The 24,187-nt window shown below is 35.7% G+C and overlaps 2 protein-coding genes across 4 annotated transcripts in view; one reads left to right on the top strand and one right to left on the bottom strand.

The window, feature by feature from the left end:
- Positions 1-24,187, top strand: part of CENPP (centromere protein P) — a 149,703-nt gene that overhangs the window by 61,589 nt on the left and 63,927 nt on the right. The window lies entirely within an intron of this gene.
- ASPN (asporin) lies at positions 2,207-22,457 on the bottom strand. 2 transcript variants are annotated; one of them, XM_056335736.1, is made up of 8 exons: positions 15,563-19,819; positions 14,062-14,332; positions 12,019-12,131; positions 9,734-9,947; positions 9,237-9,347; positions 6,784-6,877; positions 4,975-5,113; positions 2,207-3,740 (listed from the first exon to the last, which is right to left on the bottom strand). In XM_056335736.1, exons 2-8 carry the CDS (start codon positions 14,306-14,308, stop codon positions 3,543-3,545), a joined length of 1,116 nt encoding a protein of 371 aa, XP_056191711.1. In that variant the 5' UTR covers positions 14,309-14,332; positions 15,563-19,819; the 3' UTR covers positions 2,207-3,542. The 2 variants fall into 2 exon arrangements, with proteins under 2 accessions (XP_056191711.1, XP_056191710.1); XM_056335735.1 differs by lacking the exon at positions 15,563-19,819 and adding an exon at positions 19,868-22,457 and having other exon boundaries at positions 2,209-3,740.

The raw sequence follows: 24,187 nt of genomic DNA, 5'->3' as shown, positions 1-24,187 counted from the left end.
ATTGTTTGCTTCCTCTGTTACATTTCATTTTAAACCTTACCTCTAAACTAGTGTAGAATAATGTACTGCATCACGCTCTGAGTTTATTATTTTAGTTAAGCTGCAGAATTTGAGTCAGTTTCTCTAATTCGGTTGTCATTGATGAATTGGTGTAACTAGTATAGCATCAATGTTTAAGAATAAATTTAGTGATTCATATAAATGTAATGATTTTTTGGTTATCAATTTTTATTCTTTGTATTAGTATTGTACTTGCTGTTTGTTGTGCTGTGAACTGAAGACTTGATTGAAGTCCACCTTTATCCCACTTACCTGAGGTGGAAACTGTTAACTTAGTGTTCCACAAAATAGATAAAAGATTTGGAAGTTTTCATTCCATTTTTTGTTCTTAACCTTCTTTAGGATTTAGCTTCTTTTTGCTGTTATATTGCTACTTGACCACTCTTTTCCCTCAGATCTGTTTTGGCTCTTGATTACCCTCTGGTCATCTGTCCTGGTTCAGCTGAGATAGAGTTAATTTTCTTCTTAGTATCTAGTAAAGTGCTGTGTTTTGGCTCTGGTGTGAGAACAATGTTGATAACTGCACTGATGTTTTCAGTTGTTGCTGGGTGATGTTTATACTAAGTCAAGAACTTTGGTTTCTTGGGCCTTGTCAGCCAGAGGGCTGGGGGGGCCACAAGAGACTGGGAGAGGACGCAGCCAGGACAGGTGCCCCAAGCCAGCCAAAGGGATGCTCCATACCATATGACGTCATGCCGAGTATATAAACTGGGGGAAGAAGGAGGAAGAGGGAGACATCTGGCATCACGGCGTTTGTCCTCCCGAGTACCCATTCCGTGATGGAGCCCGGCTGCCCTGGGGATGGCCCAACACCCGCCTGCCCGTGGGAGTGGGGAATGTTCCCGGCTTTGCTTTGCTTGTGTGTGCGGCTTTTGCTTTACCTATTAAATTGTTCTTATCTCAACCCCTGAGTTTTACATTCCTTTCCGATCCTCCTCCCCATCCCTCGCGGGAGAGCAAGTGGCTGCATGGGGCTGGATTGTCGGCCAGGGTTAAACCACGACATCATCTACAAATTATCTTGCCTCATTATTTTGTCTTTCCTCTATCTTTTTGATATTAAATTTTACAAGCACTGAACCTTTTGTGGAACCTTAAGGACTTAAGCTTTTTAGCTGTTACTAGGACATTTATTTCAAATCTTCAGTTCCTTCTTGGACAGTTAGTTGTTATTGACAATGCTTTGTCTCTCTGGTATGGGGTTATGAGCTGCTTATGGGTGTACAAGGCAGGGTAGGCTGGCGTTTTCCAGAGGGCATGAATGTGCACTTGGGCTGTTAGCGTGAAGCACTAGGTCTTCCTGCTTTTGAGTATGAATGTAAAGAGTTTTGTGTGATGATGATTTACGCCAGGGTAGGTGACTAGTCTGTGTGGTGTGTTATTCTTTATGTAACTAGGCTGTTTCATTCTCAGTTACTTATTTCTGCCCTTGCTCTTTTCAATGTTCTTCTATGCTCCGCATAAATCTTTTAGAGGTGGCTTCAAGAGTAGGCTATTTCACTTTGTAGCCTTGTCAGGTTTGTTACTGTTGGGTTTATTTCAAGCGCAATGTATAGAGGCACTTAGACTGTGTCTTCACTGGGAATGCAGAGTTCCAGTAAAAGCTGGTATGCATTCCCTGTATGAACTGTATATCAACACTTCTGTGTTTCCTATGAGTATATTAATTCCCTATTGGAAAAATCTACTGAAGGTATCCCCTTGAATATATTTATATATATCAGGTTTATCTTCTAACACCGGTGTCTGTCTGGAGATCATAGCTCTTCATGCATGATGACATAGCTATAACTAAAGAAGCCCATGATACAAACTAGACCAACTGATGAAGAATATACTTATTCCTGACTATTTTCAGTACTGATCACTGCTTTCCCCATGTTATTTGCTGGGAAACGCACTCCTTAGAAATGTCTTCAGAAACCAGGAATAGAAAGATGCTTGGTGATCTGCAGGTTTGTTTTGTTTTTACTTTGCCTTGAAGTGTTTTACCAAATTTCTGCTTGCAAAAACTGTCCTTCAGTAAAAGCATTCCCTGGCCCGTACTCCCTCCTCTCACCATGTGGTTTTGGATCTCAGCAGTATAGTGGTGCTAACAAAGTATTAAATACAAATCGACCAAGCAGATGGAAAAGATCAGGTGTTAAGACTTGTTCATTGGTTAGTTTACTCAGGGAGCTGGTAGGAGGGTTTGAGAGACTGGGAATTGCTTGATTTCTGTATAGTATTTTCTTCTTCTACTAGTCTGTGTCATTCCCCGTAGCCACTTCAAATAAAGCAGTGAGTTTTTAACTATGAAGAAGAGCGCTGATAAATGATCTGCAAGGTATGTAGATTTGGAAAAAGGAAGAATAGAGAAAATATGTAGAGAAGAGTCTGAAAGGTGTTTGGTTATAATCTCTGAATATTTTGACATGACCTATCATGTAATTAAATATACATATGCAAGTATTCTTTAAGTTTATTTAAATTGTTTTGAATCCCAATAGCAAATATACACTAAATAGATATATAAAATACCCATTTTATACAGTACTGTCAGTATTGAGAATTCTATGTGTTGACCTATGTAAGAAGTCCGGGCAGTTGAGTTCCAGCTATCTGCTTGCATTCAGCAATGTCAAGGTACTTACATTAATGAGGGATTCTTAACCCATGTGATGTCAAAATAAGAGAGAGGAAAAAATAAAATGAAAAAAATGATTACAGTTGTTATAGATAAAATGTTTGTGCTGGCCTAAAGGGCGTTTAATAATCATTCCTATTAAGCTTGAAGCATATCATAAATCTTGAATCCTAGTTTTTAACGTTCAGAGTGCATCAAATTATACTGATAGCAAAACACTGAAGGACATTTCCTGCTTAAAGTTGCAAGGAAAAAGTACCAAAACCTATTAAAGTTTTTTTGCATGTTCGTTCTTGATATGAAACCCAGATTTATCTCACTTACTAGATTATAAAAATATGTTGTTGTTTAGAGACAAAAGACTAGACAATACCGTACCTTTTCATTACATCTTTGCTGATTATTAAAAATGGCACAAGAAGTTGCCCTTGAAAGTCTGATAACTTTTGTCACCTTTTCTTACAACACTTTTTGGCAGAGGAGGAGGTCCTTACTGTGGAAAAAGTCACTTCCACTTAATTTTTAGAATTTATTTCAAAGCAAGAATATGTCGAAACTATGTGATTTAGGTAAAGAATTTAACATTGATAATAGGAAACATCAAATACAGTTTCCAGTTCCACTTCCAAGAGTCCCTCCGTAAGATATAAAGGCTTTTGTTTAAATTATTCAAACAAAGGTTGAACATTGTCAAATAATACAACAGATCGTACTTACATGTTGTTCCTAATTAACTATCTCTGAAATAGTAAGTACTTTGTAAACTGGTTAATGTAAAATTAGCATTTTTCTGCAAATTTCAAGTATTATAGAACACATTTGAACAAGTTGCTTTTTGAAATTGCCAACTTCAGTATCATTTGAGGAAATTTCCAAGTTGCACGCTGTTTCTGGCTAAAATGCAACGGAAGGTTGAAGGCTGAACCTCCCAGTATTTTACAGGATTATTGAAGAGGCTTATGCCGCTGTATAACGCTTTCTTCTTTCTTCCTCCTGTTGGACAGAAATCATTCACTCCCAGTTTTGCAATATGATTAGAATGAAGGAAGACTACCTGCAGCAATAAGAAACAGTAAAATAAAATAGTTAGTATGTAAATGGGAAAAATATCTGACATTCATTGGCATATAGATAACTGAAGTTTGCTATAAGGTGAGTTGAATAGGCCTTAATAGTAACAGGATAAATCTTTAAAAAAGATCTCCCTCCTGCCACAGTCTCTCCCACAATGAAAAGTTACATGTTTTATCAGTGTGTTGCCAGAATAATTGGAATCTATTCTTATAGAACATTCTCCTAAAATGCCATTTCATATTCACTTACAGTAAGAATTCCAATGATGCAGTATTATATTCTCCCATAATGCAAACTTCCAGTGACTTAATACATTTTTAAAAGTCTCTAGAAAAGTTGATACTGGGGGAGATTTGTCAATATGATTTTAGGGACAGATCAGTCTAATGCTGATGTAGCTTAGATAAGTTTTAAAAAAGGGCTTGTGATAGAGTTTAGAATTTAAGTAAAAAATGTACATTGATAAAATAATTCTTTTATATATCTGATTTTACATTACATTGTAAGTTGATGTTGGGTTTTTTGTTCGTTCTTGTTTTTTATGAGTGTGTGTGTATGTATATATATATATAAAAAATTTCCTGTATTTGGAAGTGAAATGAGAAGTGGAAAGAAATGAAATTAAGAGGTAAAAATGTTTATCAAATAGCTTGTCACATGCTCTGTCATCTGTGTATTTCTTCATGTTTGCCCAGGCTTTGTTCTGCTCAGTATCCCAAAAGATGTTATCTTATAAAACATACGATTTTAATCACTATTCCAGATTTTAGGAAATAAATGTGTTTTGAAAGCATTTTATTGCAGAATTTATGTCGTTCTAAATACAAATTTAACAATCTTATCTGATCATTTCAGCCTCATAAATAATTTACTTTGGATTTAAGACTTTTCAGCATGGGAATGGAAAAATTTCCATTCTGGTTTGGTAATATATAAATTATGATAAATCTATAACAAATTTCCTGGAAACAGTTTCTGTGTGTAGCATGTTGGTGATGGGGTGTTGTTGTTGTTGTTGTTTTTCTAGAAAATGTTCTTGTTTAATCTTGTTTATTTCTTAAAGTACATATATGATTTCAGGTTTTCCTAGCATGAGAGTCATATCAAAATGTCATAGCTGTTTATGCTTTTTAGTTATGTGCTAAACAGTATGGCAGTGTGAAAATCTAACAACTTGTAACTACCAGAGCTTTCTATTAGGTTTAGTATATGACCTGCAGATATTTAAGTTGGGGTAATCCAGGAGGAACTTTCTTGAGTTTATTTCTTTCGAGATGGATTTCACGGATGCTTGGTATGTTGGCAAAACTTCCATTTTCCACATCTTTGATTTTATTATTCCCAAGACCTAGCCTAGGAAGAGTGCAAGGAACATTTAATTAAAGACTAATTGAGATTCACAACAGCATTCAAGAGCATACTTTTTTTTTTGAAGATTGAAGTACATAGGAGTAGACGGGCGGGAAAAAAACCTGGAAAAGATGAAATCTTACCTCTGATAGAAAGACACACCACCACCAGCCCCCATTGATTTAACAAATATTTTTTCTTCTTATTCTTCACTTAAAGAACAGCAGCTAGGCTGATGTGAGCCATTGTCCAGATTTGCATGCATTTTTTTTTTCTACTTTTAGTGACAGAAATTAAAATTAGACCACCAGTCTTGCAAAATAAGTCACACCCTTTCATCAGGTAGTATAGCTACAGAGTATACTCACAGTAATAAAAAGTGTTGTTCTATTAAATAGCCAAAGATGACCAAGTCTTATAAAGAAACAGTTTTTTATATATAGATCTATATATGTATATCTTGGTGAAAAGCTTTATCTTTTAAAAATAAGCAGGACTACCTTCTTTGCTACTTCCACACTTCACTTAGTTTAGGCCTCAGATTTCTGCTCTAAGACTTCACCGTGCATTGCTAAGATGGTTCTGAAGGTGGAGACAGGTCAGTTTGGAATCTCTTTCCATGCATCCTGCAATCCCCGTTTCCTCCTTTCTTGATTTCTTCAGAAACTATAGTTGGTATCTAAACACAGTTCATAGTTCCTCTACGATAGTAGCTTCTATTACCAAATCCGGCGCTGCTCAGCTGTATTTTCAGAGTGCTGAACTGAGCCTTACAGGAAGAACTGCCGCCTTTTGTCCTGTATCAGTGATACATTCCTCAGAAACATGCCTTTTGTGTTTTCCTTAAGCCCATCACATTTGGAAACAGTTATCAAGTTGTTTCCTTTACCAGCTACTGTATTTCTCAGGCTAGTTTTCAGGAGGCGAATTTATCTTCTAATTTACCAGTTTTCCCAAGCATTTGCATAAAAAAGTCACAAATTCCCCTTTTCATGCCATCCTTTTATATTTTCCTTCAGGGTGTGTATGGAGTGTATCCTTCCAGTACACTTAGGCCTTCTGGAATTAAAATGCTATTATGACTCTTAAATCCTATACATTCAGTTTCAAAAAAGGCATTCTAGACCAAACATTATTTGGTGTTGCTGTATACCTCATTTTGGGGGGATGATTTGTGAAATGACTGACCAGACAGTTGAAATGCCTGGGCCTGAGAAGGAACAGGCTAGAGAAAAATTCTGAATACTGTTGGTAAAGGATGTGACCACAAAGGTTCCTATTTTCTGAGTATGAAAAATACATGCAGTGCTTAACTGAGGCATATTACTACAAGCACATTGAGAGATATTATATGAAGGTAAGGCTTTATTACACAACACCCAGGTGCTGTGAGGTAAGAATTTGATGATTACATTTTGTTCTTAACACATACTTCTATTGCAAACTGCAGGCAAGACCAAGATGTACAATAACAAGGTTAATGCTTGGGGTTTTTTTGTTTTGTGGTTTTTTTTATTATTATTTTTAAGTTAGGTCCTATTTACAGCAGCTCTTACTAAAACACTTAAAATTTTTACTTCTATCTTCTCCTGCTAACAAGAGAAGAATCAAATAAGAGACCTTGCCAGGTCTGACCTTTTATCAAATAGAAGCATTCTGCGTAGGAATTTTACCTTTGAAGATCTTTATAGCGGTTAAAATCTTCAAGTTCGATTGTTGTGATCTTATTGTCATCTAAATGAAGTTCTAGTAGACTGGAGGGCAATTCTGATGAAAAACAAATGCACAGTATGAGAAAAATAAGCCAACTTGGTTTTGTTGGAATATTTATGTTCTGAACAGTGTCTGTCTTTTCTGTTTAAGGTTGGGTGAAGAATCTTGGGGGGGTTGTCTGCATGAAAGAAATGAGTATTAGATACAAGTATGTCACTTTAAAAAAAATAATTCATCAACATAATTTGGTTTAAAATAGTAAATTTTTAAAAAAATCAATTGTTGTGAAAGTGCATATGCTAATGTTAAGATTTCAGAGTTGCAAAATTTGGTATAATTTTGCTAGTTTTCTTTTTTACAGCTTTCAGGTACTTTTGGTTAACCTGTCAAAGATGTAAATTGTGTGTTGTATGCAATTATCTAACAATTGGTAGTCAAAATCCTACTCCTGTGAAACCAGTGATGTTTTTTTGTAGATATATATTCTCTTCCACATGATGTAACAATTGCGCTATTATGGCTTGGAAGACGAGATCTGGGAGGAAAGCTTCCAGAATTCTCTAAGGAAAATGAGACATTTGGTATGCTCCTTCCCGTGCCGGTATGCAGAATATTTTTTCATATGGTACAAAATAGTCCCAGTTAGAACTGTCAGTGAATGGACCAGGAGGTGGAGAATCTTTTTTACAATATCCCTTTAGTAAAGGTGAAGGAAGATAGTCACAAGTTTGAATTTCTGTTTGCTGATTTTATGTTCAGTTTTACTAGCATCTGTCTAGATGGCACCCTGACACCAAGCAAGATAAACCACGCTTCAGTTACTAACATGGCTTAGGAGAGCACTGCTCCCATTGCCATTGCTATTTGTTGTAGCATTACAATACTGAAGACAAGTATTGTAATGAAAAGACAGCTGTACAGTCTGTCTTTGTCCCAGTTGACATGTTTTGATATTTGTTTGGGCTTTTATGCAGTTTACATTCCAGTTTACAAATGCCTGTATCTGAGTTACAATATTAAGAGGGAAGACTACAATCTGCCCATTTTAGATTTTAAGTCCATTTTTTCATGTCATTATAACATTTTCAGATACGAGGACCTACAAACTTAGTTTCCATTTGTGTAGAATGTGTTAACCATGAAATCCTGTTTGATTTATGTATTTGACACCACATACTAGACCTGATGCTGTTTCCTTGTAGGAGATTTCTCCGTAACAGAGGCAAAATCTGAATGATTTTATGCATTTTTTTGTGTGTGTGCTAAGTGACAGGACATGATATTATGATGATACTGGAAGAATGTATATTTTTCTGTATTGAGGAGTGTTACCATAGGCAGCTGGATATGTTCTGATCTTAAAATTATCTGAACAATTGGGATGAGCTAGATTTGTTTGTTGTTGGGGTTTTTTTCAGTGTTCTTTTCTACAGGGATGCTTTTGCATGTATATCTATCTACAAGGAGAGATTAATAAGAAACAAATTCTTTATCTGAATGATCCAGAAATAAATATCTTCATGACCAACATTATGTTATATGATATAACGTATGATATTATGCTTTGTTTCTTTTTTTCTCTTGGCTAGTAGTTTTGAGCAGTTGAAAACCATGAGAATTTGGTTAAATACTACACTGAGCTACAGAAAATGCAGGTGGAGTGTTGTACCGAGTTCATTCCGGCTACTTTTTTCTATGTGGAGATCAGTGATTTATAAACTTAGTGGTTTAATTTATTGTTACCTCCAAATCACAAGTTAATTGTTTTATATGAAGGAATGATTTAATTTTGTAGTATGTTATGTTGAATTTAATGCTGATGTTAATATTAAATTCTACTTAGCGAAACCCCATTAAAAGATGTATAAAATGCTAATTTGGGGTTCACAGTGAGGTGGTTGGTTATATTGCAGAACATATTTGAGCTACAGAGTTGTTTGAAACATGAAAAAATAAAGTTAGAAATTTGAGGGCTTCATTTTAAATGCATGAAATGCAAAGTCTTTATCCCTTATGACCCGACCAAATATCAGGGGGTTTAGCCTTTCTTTGTAAGGATTTTTGAGAGGCTGATGAGAAGGATGTGAAGTGACATCTTTTGATTTTCTTCACATTGTTTCTCCTGACCCGAGAAGTGTCTCTAGATGGCTGTGAGAGGAGTGGACTCCTGCCAAGGAGAAGGCAGGAGAGGGGGCTGGAGAGCGAGTGTCTGACTGTTCGGGCATGCGTGCGCATGCATGTGCACTTTTGGCATGTAGAATTGGATACAAAGTACAAAAATAAAAATAAGATAGGACAATACATAACAGAATTTATGAACACTTTCATAATCATATAGGTGTTAAATATAAATATATATATTTTTAGGAGCATACTGGTACAGGTAGAATAGAAAAGGTAAAACAAGTCATACCTTTAGGAATTGAAGTTAATTTAGCTTCTGCAATTCTTATATGATAAATATTTACTCCTTCGAAAGCCCCTGGCTCTATTCCATCATTGTTAAGAGGATTTGCGCTCATTTCTGTCCAAGGGGGGAAAAAAGTATTTATGGCATAGGAATTTTGTGTATGTTAGATTAAATTATAAACAGCTGATTTCAGTTTATTTATGACTTCTGATGTTCTAAGCATCTAAGCATTAATTAATGTTTAGCTTTTGCTTGCTATTCTGAGGGGCGGAAGTCACACCTTTCAGTGAGTAACAGTTACTAACTTGGCTTGCAGGGTTACCAGAAACTTGACCTATGTAGCAACTTCACACAGAAATTAAAGTGTGAAAGAGTGTTTCCACAGAATGGCTATCTCTTTAAGTGGATATTGCACACTGGGGAAATGTTTGAATGAAAATTATATATACTGTGTTACATTTTTGAGAAAGAGAGTTTCTTTTCTACTTAACAGGACTTACCTAAAACATGTAGGGAATTCATTCCTTTAAATGCATCCCTGGGGATTTTCTTAACCTTATTAGCATGAATCCTGAGCTCTGCTAAAGTTTTTGGTAGATTTGTTGGAATCTCAGTTAGCTGGTTATGGGACAGATACAGTCGTCGTAGCTTCTTTGTTGGCTGAAAGGCTTTTGGATGGATCTTGGATATTTTATTGTTGTTCAAAGCCAGTGCCTGTCAGATATGGGAAGAGCAATATAAAGAAAATTTCTTCATACAGAAATGTTATGATTACGAAATTTTAGTAATGAATTTGATATATAAATCAATAATTAAGTATGTTAAGTATTTTATTTTTCCATCATACCAAACTTTAGCTCTTTGTATATACTTTGGGCATTTCAATTGATTGTGAAAAACAAAAAGGAACATGGAAGCTGGAGCATCAGCTAGAAGGTAGAGAAAAACTGGTCATAGCTGACAAGGTACCAATGGTTAGTAAGAAGAACTGGCCAATCAATATGTTTGTCTTCATGTATTTTGTGGGATTGTATGGGGTTTATGTTCTTTGTTGTTGTTGCTTAATTCAGACAAAGTCTCAAAACTTGGAATTTAATCTTATTTCAGCATAATGCTGCACAATAAAAGTCAGCTTTTTAATCTGATATACACATCTGAATTAATATCTTAATTGCCATGATTTTTCAACTCCTGTGAATTCAAATGTGTCTCTTCTGCACAGTACACTAGTTCTTTTTTGGCACATTTTTTTGTTCTTGGTTGCTATGTGTTACCAAAGAACTTGGATTGAGTTACTACAGACAACAATATATGTTATCTGAAATGATTTTGCATGTCAAATCACATCTCTGTATTTACCTACCTAGACTATTAATTTTTGTTCCTTTTTTATTTTTTTGAGCTGTTTGTAAGTCATCTGTTCTCTGGAACTGGGAATAAAAAGTAACACAAAACAGAATTAATCTTTTTTTCCCAGAAGAAAGGAGGAAATAAACAGGAAATGCTCCTTCCTAATCTAGGTTGCCATTTATGCCTTTGCTAAGTAGACTAGTGGTCAGACGAGTTGTACAAAGTAAACTTTGTTTTCGGTAAAAATTTTGTTAGGCTTTACCACACATTAACTGATGAGAAAAACCAAAACAGCTCAGAGTTTTCAAATACCACATAATTAAGCGGTGACTCAGATATATAACGTGGTGATTGCTGAGGTCTTCCAGTGACTTTCTCAGGCATTGGAGGGTAGTTTCTGTAAGATATTTTATACTGAATATAAACCACAGTTAGTGTGTTCACCCCAAACCTGCTGGTAAGACCATTCTGTACCCAGATGCAAGATGTGTAAGGGGAATTGGAAACACTTTGTTGCAAATAATGAATTGATATGCTTCCTATTGTTTCTATCCTAGCTTAACCCATAATAATTAATAAGCCTATTCATAAACACTTAGGTCTGTTTCTTGCTCAGAAACCAAATATGACTGAAAAGGATTTGTTTTATGCTAACACGTTTCCTGTCTTTCTAATGAATGTTGTTAATTTGCTAACTTGTGGAAAAGATTTGTCATTTTTACAATGAAAATTTTAAAGTTGTCCATATTTGTTGGTACTGGATCTAGGGTGATGACTTATGGAAATCAGTATTCCAAAAGAGATTTCATCTACCTTTACAGGCCCCTAAGACTCTCTTATTTTCTTTCATTATAAAAGGGGACTATTGTGTACTGTAAATATCCAGATTTATCAGTTGCCAGTGATACTTCTATTAAAGTCTGTCTCTACATGCATTCTTGAGCATGATAAAAATGGTAGTACTGACTTTTTCAGTAATGCAGTGTTGGTCTGTGTTCTGTTCAGGTCAGTTAGATTTGTAACGTTAATTTCAGCAGTGTATGTTAGTTGTATGCTATGTGCTTTTGAAAATACCCTCAGAAACTGTGTTCTAGTTCTGCTGTGAGATTAAGTTCGTTCTGCTATTTTACACCTAAGCTAAAAAAGGAGTACTTGTCTTGTAAGGAATGTTTCTGTGCATGCTAAGGACTGAATAAATCTTCAGGATCTTTTTGGTGAGATACACATGGTACGTTTTCTGGATGTTTTAGAAAGCATAGTTCTTACAGCTCAAAGAAATTTGCCTCTTACTATGTGGGAGCACTCAGATATGCAGGCATTAGGCTGTATTTTTATGGATACTATTGGAAAAGAAAAATACCATTTGTATTTTAAAAGTATCAAAATATTTCAGATTGCTAAATAAGATTTTAAACTCAGAAAATAGGAAGCTTACATAAAGTGATGTGAGTCCTTGGAGATCGTTTTCCTTGACCTCTTTAATTTTGTTGTTTTGAAGGTCAATCATACGAGTATCTGGTGGAATGTTGCGAGGTATTGATGTCAAACCTATTTAAGTACGTGACATAAACAGAAACGTTATGTGCCTATGTATAAGTCCAAAGAAATTAACTGCTAAACAGCAAAACACAGTAAGATTGTTGATGATTATGGTGGGAAAGAAAATATGAACAGCCACGAAGAAAAGGGAGTACGTGATGAAAAGAGGAACTAACGATGTAACAGTGTACCACAAAAACGTGGGGATAGTTTCAGGAGGAACTGCTTCTGCCCCAGACCATGAAAATCTTGAATGGGGTGCTTGCTGCAGATTCTTTGCATCTGTGAAACAAGTAGCCTCAGAGCACGGGTGGTTCTACAGGGAAACTGCTCAACCCCCTGGAGAAAGCAGCCCTGACAGTCTGGGGCTGTGGTGCTGTGCCGAGTAACAGGGCTGTTGCTGTGACTGCAAGGGGTTTCTGCTCAGTGCTTGAATGCTCCTGTCCACTGCCCTACCCATTATGCTGGCATGCTTGCTTATGTAGCCATACAGTTAACGTCAGGGCTGAAAAATGTGTTCTTGGTAAAAGTGGACAAGAATGGTCTTCCTGCAGCAAGTACTTAATTGCCAGTTGTATAAATCCTCCAATCCAGTTCGCTGTTCAGTTACAAAAACACTTCTAGTTCGTGCCATCTGAGATCCTGAATCAGCAGAAGAGACTAGCAAGGAATAGTAATTTTCTTTTCAGTGGAAATGCTGATGCATCAAATGTTAAATGCTAGTCCAGTTTATTAACAATCTTTCCATATTAGATTAGTTATCTAAAGATGAACTCTATTAATAGGAGGCATTTTTCCTGTATGTGAACTCAAGTAGAGATTTGCAATCTGTAGACTAGATGCAATAACCACGGGGGGGGGGGGGGGGTCTGTCAGCAAAAGTTTGATTCCATAATAATGACACATTTTTTTAAACCCCAGTGATTTACATATTGACTCAATGTTTCCAAGACATGAGGAGTCTAAGATTAAGTGTAGGATGGTGGCGGAGCTGTGATGAGAACAAATGTCATCACTGTGCTAGTCGCACAAGCACAGTCCAGTCCTCTTGATTACCTTGAATCATGGGGAAACACTAATGACACATAAAACAATGAACACTAATTCAAATCAATAATGAATTGATATTTAGGGACTAGTATGTATCCGCAACAGTGACAATAGCAGATTTGCCTTTGGTTAAAATGTTACCAGTGATGCACACTTTAATGGAAGTTAAGCTGAGTGAATAGTTCCTTTCCCATTTATGCCTTCTCGTTAAACTTCCTTGTGGTTTATTTACGGCCTCTTTATCTTTGTTATGTTTTCTTGACATTTGACCTGTTGCTTTGTAGTTATGAATGAAGTACTACTTTGGCCATAGTCTTTTGAGAGAGGGCACCAATAGCTTGTTTAATGCAACAGAAGACACAGCAAACTTTTGTGCTTCTCTGTTTGGATATAACTTCATGCGAGTAAAAGAAACAGGAGAAAGTGTGATCTAAAATGTTAATATAAGCATTTTCACATTCTGTGATCTCTTAGTGGATAAAAAGCTGTGCAGATTATTATGTACTTACTAACCCCAATCAGTATTCAGAGAAGTATTTCCACAGTTATTTGTTACATATTGTAAATGCCTTTCCATTCTGTGTCGTTATCTATAGAAGTCATTGCTAATGTGGAAAATGCCTAGAGCAGCTTATTATTTTTCTAAACTGGTGCACATGAACTGGGAAAATATTTACATTATAAAAACTGCTGGACACAACTTAGTTGCTGGACATGAATTAGATGTGGTTTGAGAGCTTAATTGAAAAAGTGTAAGCTCCTTTTGAAAATGACTAATACTGGAATATGTGAATGTGTGTGATTTATGGAGCTGTAGGATTTATCTTTTAAAAGGCAAATCCTCCAAAGGAGAGTCCAATGGAGAGCAGACACACAAATTCATTCTTACCTAGGTCAGAGCAATGGACAACTCTCACATAGCACTGGCATCCAAAGGGGCATACTGGGAACAGGTCAAAAGGAATTAGTGGTATAATTGGTTCAGTGGTTGGAAATAGGGAATTGTCATCATCGTCATCATCATCATCTTCTTCCATATCTTGGAGCATCATATTCTTCAGTGTAAAATATGAAGGACCAATGAGAGGTTTGGCAGAGCACAAAGCCAAGAAGAGGAGGAGCGTGTATTCTTTCATATCTTCTTAATCAGGATAGCCAATCTTGAAGAGGAAAGTAAACAAACAAAAAAACCCCCAAACACAAGAATAAGTGAGTGTGAAGCAGCAAATGAAAGTATTGAACCATTTACTTTACTCACTGCTACAGTCTCTTGTCCTGAAAAACAGTCGGAATATAAAAAATAGGATTTGGAATATAAATTATTATTATTAAATTATATATAATGATAATGAAATATTATTTAAGCGAAATGCATTAAACATTGTCATACCAAAACTTTATAGTTGAGTTTAAAAAATAAGTGCCGTTTACTTAAAGCTTTGAAGTGTGATTCTTGTAGTCAATTTTACCATAACTTGGAATTGTATTTATTTTATTTTATTCATTCTTGATGAAAAAATATGGGTACGTCAGCATATATGCATTGCTTGTATCTAGAAAATTGGGAAATCCTTGATTAGCAATGCATAAAATGCACTCATCAGGGTAGTTCCTAAACTCTTGTTATTCTGATCCCTAAACACTTCCAATTAAACTTCTTTTTCTTATCTGGAAAAATAGAGTTTTCTTTCCTGATAACAGCTTTTCCCATATTCCAGTCATTCGTTTATTACTGCTGTTGACAGAAAGTCACCTCTGTATGCAAGCACGTTTGTGCTGTCTTTTATTTAGTGAGGGCTCTTTTCTCTGGCAAGGGCTCGCAAGTTATGACTCCATGTAATTTGAAATCAGTAACTTAAATTACATCCAGAAAAAAGCTGGAAGCCAATACTTTTGTGTAGCTTTTTTTTTTCTTTTTTTTTCAATAAACACGTTTGGGGTTTTTTCAACCTAGCGTTGCCATCATAGTGCCTGTACCTGATAGCTAGGCAGCTGGCTGATAGGAGATGAAAATGTGCTGTGCTTGAATTTAGTGCCATTAAACCCGTTAGCTTTCTAGTTGACCCATAACTTGAAAGTATCTGTCTTGTGTAATCAAAGGTCCTTCAGTTTGGAAGACAGAAAGATATTGGATCAGTTAGGGCATCTTCAAAGCAGAAAATCCCATGTCAGATAGCTACAATTATTTTTTACTGATGTTATTGAGATTACACAAGTTACAAAGGACTTAAAAAGTAGATTTGCCTTTAGAAAAATATGGCAGCCTCTCATGACAGCTGTTCCTTCAATTTCATTCTGCTTCTCTGAGTTCTAATTTTACCAGATTTCTTCTAGCCTTACCTGACAGGGAAAACCCGAGTCCAGTCTTTAACTACAGTATAGTGCATTACCTGCGTAGTGATGATCAGTAGTTCAAACCCCTTAGATATCTTCTGCGTAGTCTTGTTTTATTCTAAAGATGATTTTATTGACCAAATGCTCATATAAAACTAGACAAAAGAGAAAACAGATAGTAAGAATTGCCACAGGATGTTTTGCAGCTCTTTGAGAAGAGGCTGTAAATCCAGTCTTCAGCTCTACGTTGTTCCCCTCCGAAGCCCAGTTCCAGGAATCGTTTGGATCCCACAGTATGTTGTAGAAAGCAAGAGTGGCTGCTGTACATTTTATTATGCATATCCTGTTTATAAAAAAAGTTTCTGTTTAGACTACCACAGACCTCTTTAGGGAAATACTAAATAGATGTCACTTCTTGTTCGATCACCTAATTAAATGCTTGCTGATCTCTTTATAGCTGAAAAATGACTTTATTGTAACCATTTTGTCGTTGGTCCTCAATCACAGGAAAAGGAGCGCACAGCTTTGTACAAGGGTGTTGACTTGGCTTATTCAAAATTCTGAGTTTTTGTTTGTGCTGCTTTTTTGTGTACAAGGTCATCTTGATGTTTCTTGTGTATGGTTCTTAACAGCGTTAGAATGCTGTGTATTGTATACATCGCTACTGACTGTAACTGTGTATGGTTCAGGGTGTATAAAAAGATAAAAAAGCCAACAGTATTTAGACTGCATAAAACTCATCCTTTCAAAAAGAATGCAGTGACTCCTTCTCCCCAGATATGTGTCTGAAAACAGAAGAACAACATACTTTGTATCTTCTAGGTATGCAGCATATAACTGTAAGTTTAATATTTGTTGTAATCCCCAGTTCCATGCTCATTTGAGTAGAGTGAGTTTCTTTTACTGATTTAACAATCTCTTAAAAGAATCTTCACACATATTTTTACAACATATTTTTCTTTGTGTTCAAAATTCTCTTTCAGTGCTCCTAGAAAGAGTTTAACAGTTGTACTTGCAATCCTATACATGTGTTTTCTTGGAAGAGTCTTGGAATATAAACAGTGCTGGGAACAAGATGTGGAACCTGCATTTGTTTGTTTGGAGAGAATTGCAGTCATGTCTGACTGTAAGCCTTTGGAAAACTTGGTGCTCTCAATCTTGTATTTGAACTTTAGCAGAGCAGTCAAAATGTTCAATATTTTAATCATACCATTCATTAGGAGATGAGGATTTTGAAGCCTTTCAGACTTCCAAGTTCTCCTTATTCTTGTACAGGTGCTTTAATGGCTGGGTTTTCACAGATGGGCACTCATCTTCTTCCCCTGGCTGCTTGGGTATCAAGTGACAAAACGCTTCGTATTTTATTCAGTGTTGTTGTACAATTTCTGCTTGTAGCGTATCAAGCATCATGGCATGGGTCATGTCTTGGGACATCTAGTTTCTAAGTCCCAGGCTTCTTTTTGTGAGAGGCACTGGATGTATGGTTTTACCATATCTAAAAGATAATCTTCCATATGTGTTCCTGAAATGCCCTTCTGTATCTGGTGCAGAAGTTGTTTTTTGAAACAGTTTAAAAATCTGTTTCCACACTTGAACCTGTAGTAAATGGATTGCATTTCCTTTCAGATACTCAAAAAAACCAATTACGATTTCAAGCTATGAAAAGATTGAAGCTGTGATTGGAGCTGTGGCCAATTTGAGCTCTTGAAAGCCATGCATTGTTCAGAAAGTTCTAGAAAATAAGTGTTGAAATTGATTACATATATTAGTCCCATGAGTTAAACTCTTGAAAACAAATCCCTTGAAAGAAGGACGCCTGAGTTGTTATATATATTATTTTTCAGGAAAGAGAAAAAGCCCTCTCTTCATCTTCCCATTTTTTCATTAGGAAATCCTTATTGCTAATTGGCTTTGTAGTTAGGAGTGATAATCAAGTCTGACTCCAGGTTTACATTGGCCGCAGAATGGATTCCAAAGAACTGGATTTTATGGAGGTGTTCAGGTTTTTTTTCCTGGCTGAGGTTTTGAGTTTCCCAGTAAACAGATGTTGATATATCTCTGTAGAAATGCTCTGACTCTGCAGCTCATCTCAAAGAACTTACCCACATTTTCTGCATGTTTAAGCTTAAAGAGGAAGAGAATTAAAAGAAAATGAAAGCCTAAAATCCAAGATCCTGATGATCTTTCTGGAAATTTTGAAATTACATTTACATGAGAATTTTGTGAACAGTTTTTAATTAATTGTTTCAGCAAGTACAGCTCATGAATACAACTATACTAGTTGTATTCATGTATACCATATACTATATATACTATACATGAATACTAGTGCCCAGTGCTGCTGCTTGAGCCTCCTCCTGCTCCCAGGTATGTACTTGCAGTTCCCTCGTGCAGCTCTTCCACTCAGGCTGTTCACGGAGCAGACTGAACTCACAAAGCCAGCATAAAACTAATGTGAGCAAGAAAACGAACCCAACACATTCTTTCTGGGTGAACAAACTGTATCAGTCTTGAGTGTCAGAGCCAGCAAAGGAGTGGGTGGAACAGCCTGGTTTAGAGGGATGGGACATAAGCAGAAAGAGAGGGAAGGAGAAGACATAGGACACCCATTCTTGACATACACAAGCTTTTAGACAGGCTCGGGTCTTCTGTTGGGTAATACCCTGCAGAGGTGACTGTTGCTTTGAGCAAAGTCTGGCCTTGTCCATTCTTGGTTTTATGGACCAGAACATTGAGGATGAGTTTGAGAAAGTGTGTAGTGAGTTTGAGGAAGGCTCACATACTTCTTCATTACACCTTCTTTATAGCAATCCTACTTACCCTTCAGTAGAAAAAGCTTCCAAATAACACCTTTTGACTGGGACACTAGCCACCCCAAAGTGAGGTAACGGAATGTGGGGAGCACACTTCACATGTAGAGATGCTGTGAGGCTGACTTTCCTGAAGTATGTAGCAATCCTAAAATCACTGTACTAATTGCTTGGGGCATACTTATCCTCACTAATGTTGTGATCTTCACCAAAACACACATTGCCAAACATGCATGGGGAAGATAACTTTTTGTGCTATTAGTTCAGGATAATACTTATCATTTATAACTAATTAAATGCTGGTGAAATCACAGTATGTTGGTATGATTAAATCCTCTTAGAATTTATGTGGAAAATTCCCATGTAAATGTGCAGTAGTTCTGTGACATGAAAATTCTGAGCATGAAATATGGGAAGAAAAACATTTTGTGAGGATAGAAGTTAAGTTACTAGGATGGGATGTGTGCCTAAAAAAGAGTAAGTCTGGATGCCTTGGCAGCTGCATGCCAGTCCTGCAGCATGTGGTCATTGTTGTCTCACCAGTTATGACACTGAAGGAGTTAATAGATAAAGTTTTAAGACTTAAAAAGACTCTAAAATATATTCAGAAATAACTTCTGTTACCAGTGTATGGAGGCAAATTTCCCATGGCATTGTTTCTGAAAAGAAAATGTTTAAATGACACAGTGGTGGTCTTTTTGGAGGCAAAGAAAAATCCCTGTGTTCATTAATAACACAAATCATTGCACTGTGCACAGATTTTGTCCAAAGAAAGGCAAGACTCATAGCTGTTTTGAAAGCTGTATTTAAAAATAGGTCTGATTCTATTAGTCATTGTCCTGTTCCAGAAATAAAAGGACCTTATGTTTAACTCCTTGTCTACTCTGTTGATTTACTTAAATTGCTTAAGAAGAACAGGAGGAAATTTTTTGATCTGTAAGATTACTGAAGAAATTATTATGTCTTGATAAATAGTCCAATATTGAAGTTATGTAGTATAATAACGAATAACATGTTTACAATATAAATTATGTTTAGAGAGCATTTACTTTTTATGGAAAACTGCTTGACTCTTGTATGTTACTGAATATGATCTATGAGCATTTTTAGCTTGTAGTTCATCTACAGTTCAATCTCTCATGTGTCATTTTTAATTGCTGATATCTAATTTTAAAAAAATCAGCTTCAATACCAAACTACAGAAAGTTGTAATTGTAAGAACTGCTAGGAAAGAACTGTAGGATAGATTTTTTCATAGATTGTAGTAACTGAAGAAAAATATTTTGTGAGTTGTTACATCTTTCTGACAAGTCTTTAATAGTTAAATGATTCACTGTAGTTTGGGGTTGGTGTTTTTTTGCTTTGCAGCTCAGATGTGGTAAATAAGATCATTATTTCAGCTGCAAAGTAGATTTAAAACTGTTCCATGCAAGAAGTGGTACTTCTGACTCTAAATTACCTGACATTATTAATCTGCACATAGTGGCTGACAACCTGTTGCTTAGTTCTTTATTGCTATTTATATAGAATAGGTATTCAAGCTGGACATACCTTGCAAGTTTGTTAGTTCTTCCAGAAGCACTGTGATAATCCACCTGAGATCTTTATGTCCAGTTATTTCATATTAAAAAAAAAAAAAAAAAAAAAAAGAGAAAAAGGAAGTTAGGATGAGTTCTGTGAAATGGAAAGTAAATATAAAGAAAAATTCCACTTCCAAACTTCTTGATCCTCCTGGCACCGTAGGTGATACCAGAGTAAAGTGCTGCTTCAGATTAGCCCATCTTAGTACTGAAGAATGATATTAAGACGACTTGTTACCACTCATATGTTTTTCATCACTGCCTGTATTACAGCCAAAACTTCTGGCTTAACTCTAGACGTCTAGTGGAAGACTTTGTAAAACCTGTAGTTTAATAATAGTTGACATCAGGCCATTGGAAGTACAGTGAGGTCCACTTCGGGTCATTCCTGCTATGGAATCACACTTTATGATTTCATTAGCCATTATTCTTTTAAAAGTGTGACTTGAGTAAAAGTATAAAACCTTAGCCATTGGCAAAGTAAACCAGTAGCCTATAGTGTTCAGCATGTTGCCAAACTTTTCTGAAGTTTCAAATTAGGACTTTGTTGTGTAATTATATATAAATTCTACCTCTTGCTTTCAATAGACAAGTATCTGGCTGGGGAAGATGATTCAATAATGGAAAATATTGATCAGTTTTTGTTAGTCAATGTAGTTAATTTATTTCTTTTGTGTATGAGAAATAAAGCATATCTTTTATTTGAAACAGAGACAATATTTGCAATATTCTGTGATAAGGACTGAAGCTGTGAGCTTAAAGCAAAGTCTTCGAGAATTTGCCCTGTGATACAGTTTGTACTGACATGTACATCACAGTATTTAGAAACTGGGTTATTCTTTGTTTACCTTTTGTTGGCTGCCTGTTTGTGTAAACTTCAGAAAACTATGACTGATCGTAGTCAGTGTAATAGTTTGTGTCTTTAAGTTTACAATGTTATATCTATCCTGTTCCTTATACATCTAACTACTTCTCTTTCTTTAATTAGCTACTTTCTGTGTTAAGAGTCTGGTCTTACTGCAGAAAAATAGCCTGGAAATTTTATTTGGCTTTTTTCAATATACATGTAACGTGGTGCTGTTTGCAAAATGACAGTTTAAGTTGCATATTAGTTATTCTGGCTACTGTTACTTAAGGAAGAAAAAGATACTATACTAAATATTAAAACTTTGGTGGTGTCATATCAAAGAAGATAAGGCTTGTGTTACCTCCTGCATTGTTTTTGCCTGTGATCCAGTTCCAGTAGCAGAGATGAATGATGATAAAGATTCTCCCTATCACTTTTCCCAAGGAATGAAATTACAGTTTCCAAAGTAATCACATTCCCACATAAAAGTATGAAGAATGATCTTAAACTTTTTTGAAATCTCAAATTGCCTATATATGCATTCTTTTGCCTGCATTTAAAAACCAAAGCTTCCTAAGCAAACACTCCCCTGTGTTTTGAACGGCTTGGCTTGAATGCTTTTACTTGAGCAAATTAGTATTAAATTTCTGTTTACAAAAAACCTCCAAGACTTTCTTGGCTTTTTAATAAAAAAGAGTGGGGCCTGAGGGTTATGATATAAATGTACTAGTTCCTTTCTTTTTCACTTCTTTCAATAGTAATGTGTTGAATCAGCAATTCCAGCTGATCCTAGTTTTGCTCCCTGTTGCTGATGTTTAGCAGCATCTCAGTTTTGGATAAATACTTTTTTTCTTAATTATTATTTTCTCTGTTTAAGATGATTCTGCTGGTAGGAACACATTCCTACATGTATAAAGTATTTAATAGCCATATTACTTAATGAAGCTGACATACAGAGTGGCAGTATCTGGAAGAAATGTAACCATTTTACCTTATAATGGATTATCTATATATTTTGTACAACGTATAGTATCAATATGGTAGCAATAAATACTGCTTACATTGACATACTATTATTGTAATGAAACCATTTAATATCTCAAGACATGGATTTAGTATTTTGGTTGTGGCCATAGTTGTGTTCTAAAAAAAATTAACCAGAAGTCACCTTTTCAGGTCTCTTGACCATCAGATTCCAAACTTTAGATGTTAGCTGTTGATAGCAGTACCAAAAAAAATAAATAAAAATAGGCCAGTGGTTCTCAATCTAGTTTATGAACCTGTTCTTCTAAACATTTACAGCACATTTATAATTTAGTAAAGACTAACTACTACTGCAGAATTTCTCTCCAGGACCACTGTTTCCAGTATACTTCAATTTTTGGACCCAAGGCCATTACATGAGCCAGCACAGTAAGGCAGCTGTGGAGTTCTGAATGAAAGCTGGAGTGTGCAAATGAATGAATTGATGTGAGGTACTCAAGTCAATGTTCCCCTCGCGTTCTGTGGCAGGACCAAAGTGTGCTTATGGAGAACGTGGAGCAGCCATTCAAAGGCTGTAGCTGCAGCCCTTTGAGGTAGTATCAAATGCTGCTTTCTTGGCGATGTTATAAAGCAATTGATTTGGGGTGATATAATTGAAGGTGCTGCTAAAAGAAAAAGAAAAATCTTATTGTATCTGCTCTTTCATTAATAGTGAGATTTTGTTTTTTAAATAGCCTGGTAGAAAAAAGTGTGTCTCAAATTGTGTAATCCATGGTGTTGGAGTCCTGATGAGAGCAATACTGTAAAATAGAAAGTGGTCTGACAGTATTTTCCTTATAAGCAACTGTTTGTATATTTTCCTACGAAATATTACATGTTAAAATAACTAAAAGAGGTCAAACTGTTTGCTTAGACCTTTTCAGTGATTTCTATTTCCACCAATGAAAGAATTGGAATTCTATCTTGCCTTAAAATATATACGTAACTTCTGAGCCTTTAATTTCTAAGGCAAAGGATAGGAGTGTGTACAGCATCTTGTGGTTCAGAATACTGGCTTTTACTATGGTGAAATATGCAAATGAAAAAAATCTGGATGGTGTTTTATATTTAGCATTATCACATCAATAATATAAAATGTTATCTTTGATATCTTTATTGAAAACTACTATATTTGTGTTACTTTAGATGTCTGAGCAAGCAAGCATACGCTGCCATATGTGGCTAATGCTTACATTGCAATCGCTTTTTTAAGCTGAACTTGTATATGTTTGTTATTATAAGGCAAACTAAGTACTTTTTCATTTTCTAGTACTGTTTATAAATGTGGTTTACATAAAGTGATGAATCTAACATCAACTGCACAAATCTGTCTTGGAGACTGCCCATCACATTTTAATAACATGACTTATTCCTTTCATGCTCACAACCAGTCCATGTGGAGTACAGTCACATATTTTGGTTTTAGCTAAGTTTTGGCTCTTCTGAAGTTGGACTACACCATTAGCTAAGTATAGAAAAACTGTTATTCAGCTTCTGGAGTTCATCTTGATTCTTCAAAAATTATATGTAAAAATATAAAATAATCATTATTATTTATTATCATTAATGCATCAACTTTTGCTTGTCAATAGGTGCCTACTTTTTTTGCCTGTTTTTGGCAGCTGACTTAGAAACTGCGCAAAATATACTGTTTAATCTTGCAGTCAAATTCTTTAGTCCCTGGCGTTTATTAGTGACACATCAATGTTGAATAGCAATTCATAGCTTGTGGTTTTAAGAGATCATGTACAAAAAGAACTATAGGTTCAAGTGTGCGTGTAGATGCATCCATGTGATTCAGGTTTATTGTGTATTTTTTGAGTGCAAGAATGTTCTGATCTGGAATAACTGGAGAGGTGAAACAGTAACCTGAAGAAACAGATCTTACTTTGTACCCTTGCAGATAGTTTATGTTGCCTTAGGAGCGTAAGTTAACTTTGTTCTATCTTAGGCTACAGATTAATACAAATTTATTCCTATAGGAATGCTAATTTAATGAGTTTCCACCTAGATTATCCGCCTCTTGATGCTTATCTCATTGGTCCTGTAAAAAGGTTTGTATGCTTAACTGGATCAGGAAACTGCTCTGCCAGAAAAATAACCTGCTTGATGAATGAAGGTCTTGAAATAGTTTTGGTTTCTGTACATGACAATTGTTAGTCTTGCTTTTGATGCTACTTACAAATTTGGATAATGTTACATGGCATTTTTATGGATTATGGATATTTTTCTGCCTTACAGACACTGGAAACACCAGACATTCTTTCATGGAAAACCAAACAGTAGTTAATGTTAAAAGCTCTGCAACCAGTGCCAAACTACTGAATCACTCCAGCAATAAGTTCTGAAGGAAAATTTTCTGTTTCAGAACACAGGACGGACTGAGCACAACATTTCCTCATAGAGTATCAACCATTTACT

Source organism: Falco biarmicus, chromosome 4 (assembly GCF_023638135.1).
Source record: "Falco biarmicus isolate bFalBia1 chromosome 4, bFalBia1.pri, whole genome shotgun sequence".
Lineage (NCBI taxonomy): Eukaryota > Metazoa > Chordata > Aves > Falconiformes > Falconidae > Falco > Falco biarmicus.
Note: the sequence above shows the minus strand (reverse complement) of the source record. Positions and strands in the feature narration are given on the sequence as shown.

Bases quoted from the DNA above. Each gene is read 5' to 3' on its own strand.
- ASPN (XM_056335735.1), bottom strand. From the start codon at position 14,308: ATGAAAGAATACACGCTCCTCCTCTTCTTGGCTTTGTGCTCTGCCAAA. The intron at 12,132-14,061 runs GTAAGAATGAAT...GTACTTAAATAG, and splicing joins TGTCCATTGCTCTGACCTAG to GTTTGACATCAATACCTCGC. The intron at 9,348-9,733 runs GTAAGTCCTGTT...CCCCTTGGACAG, and splicing joins GAATTCCCTACATGTTTTAG to AAATGAGCGCAAATCCTCTT.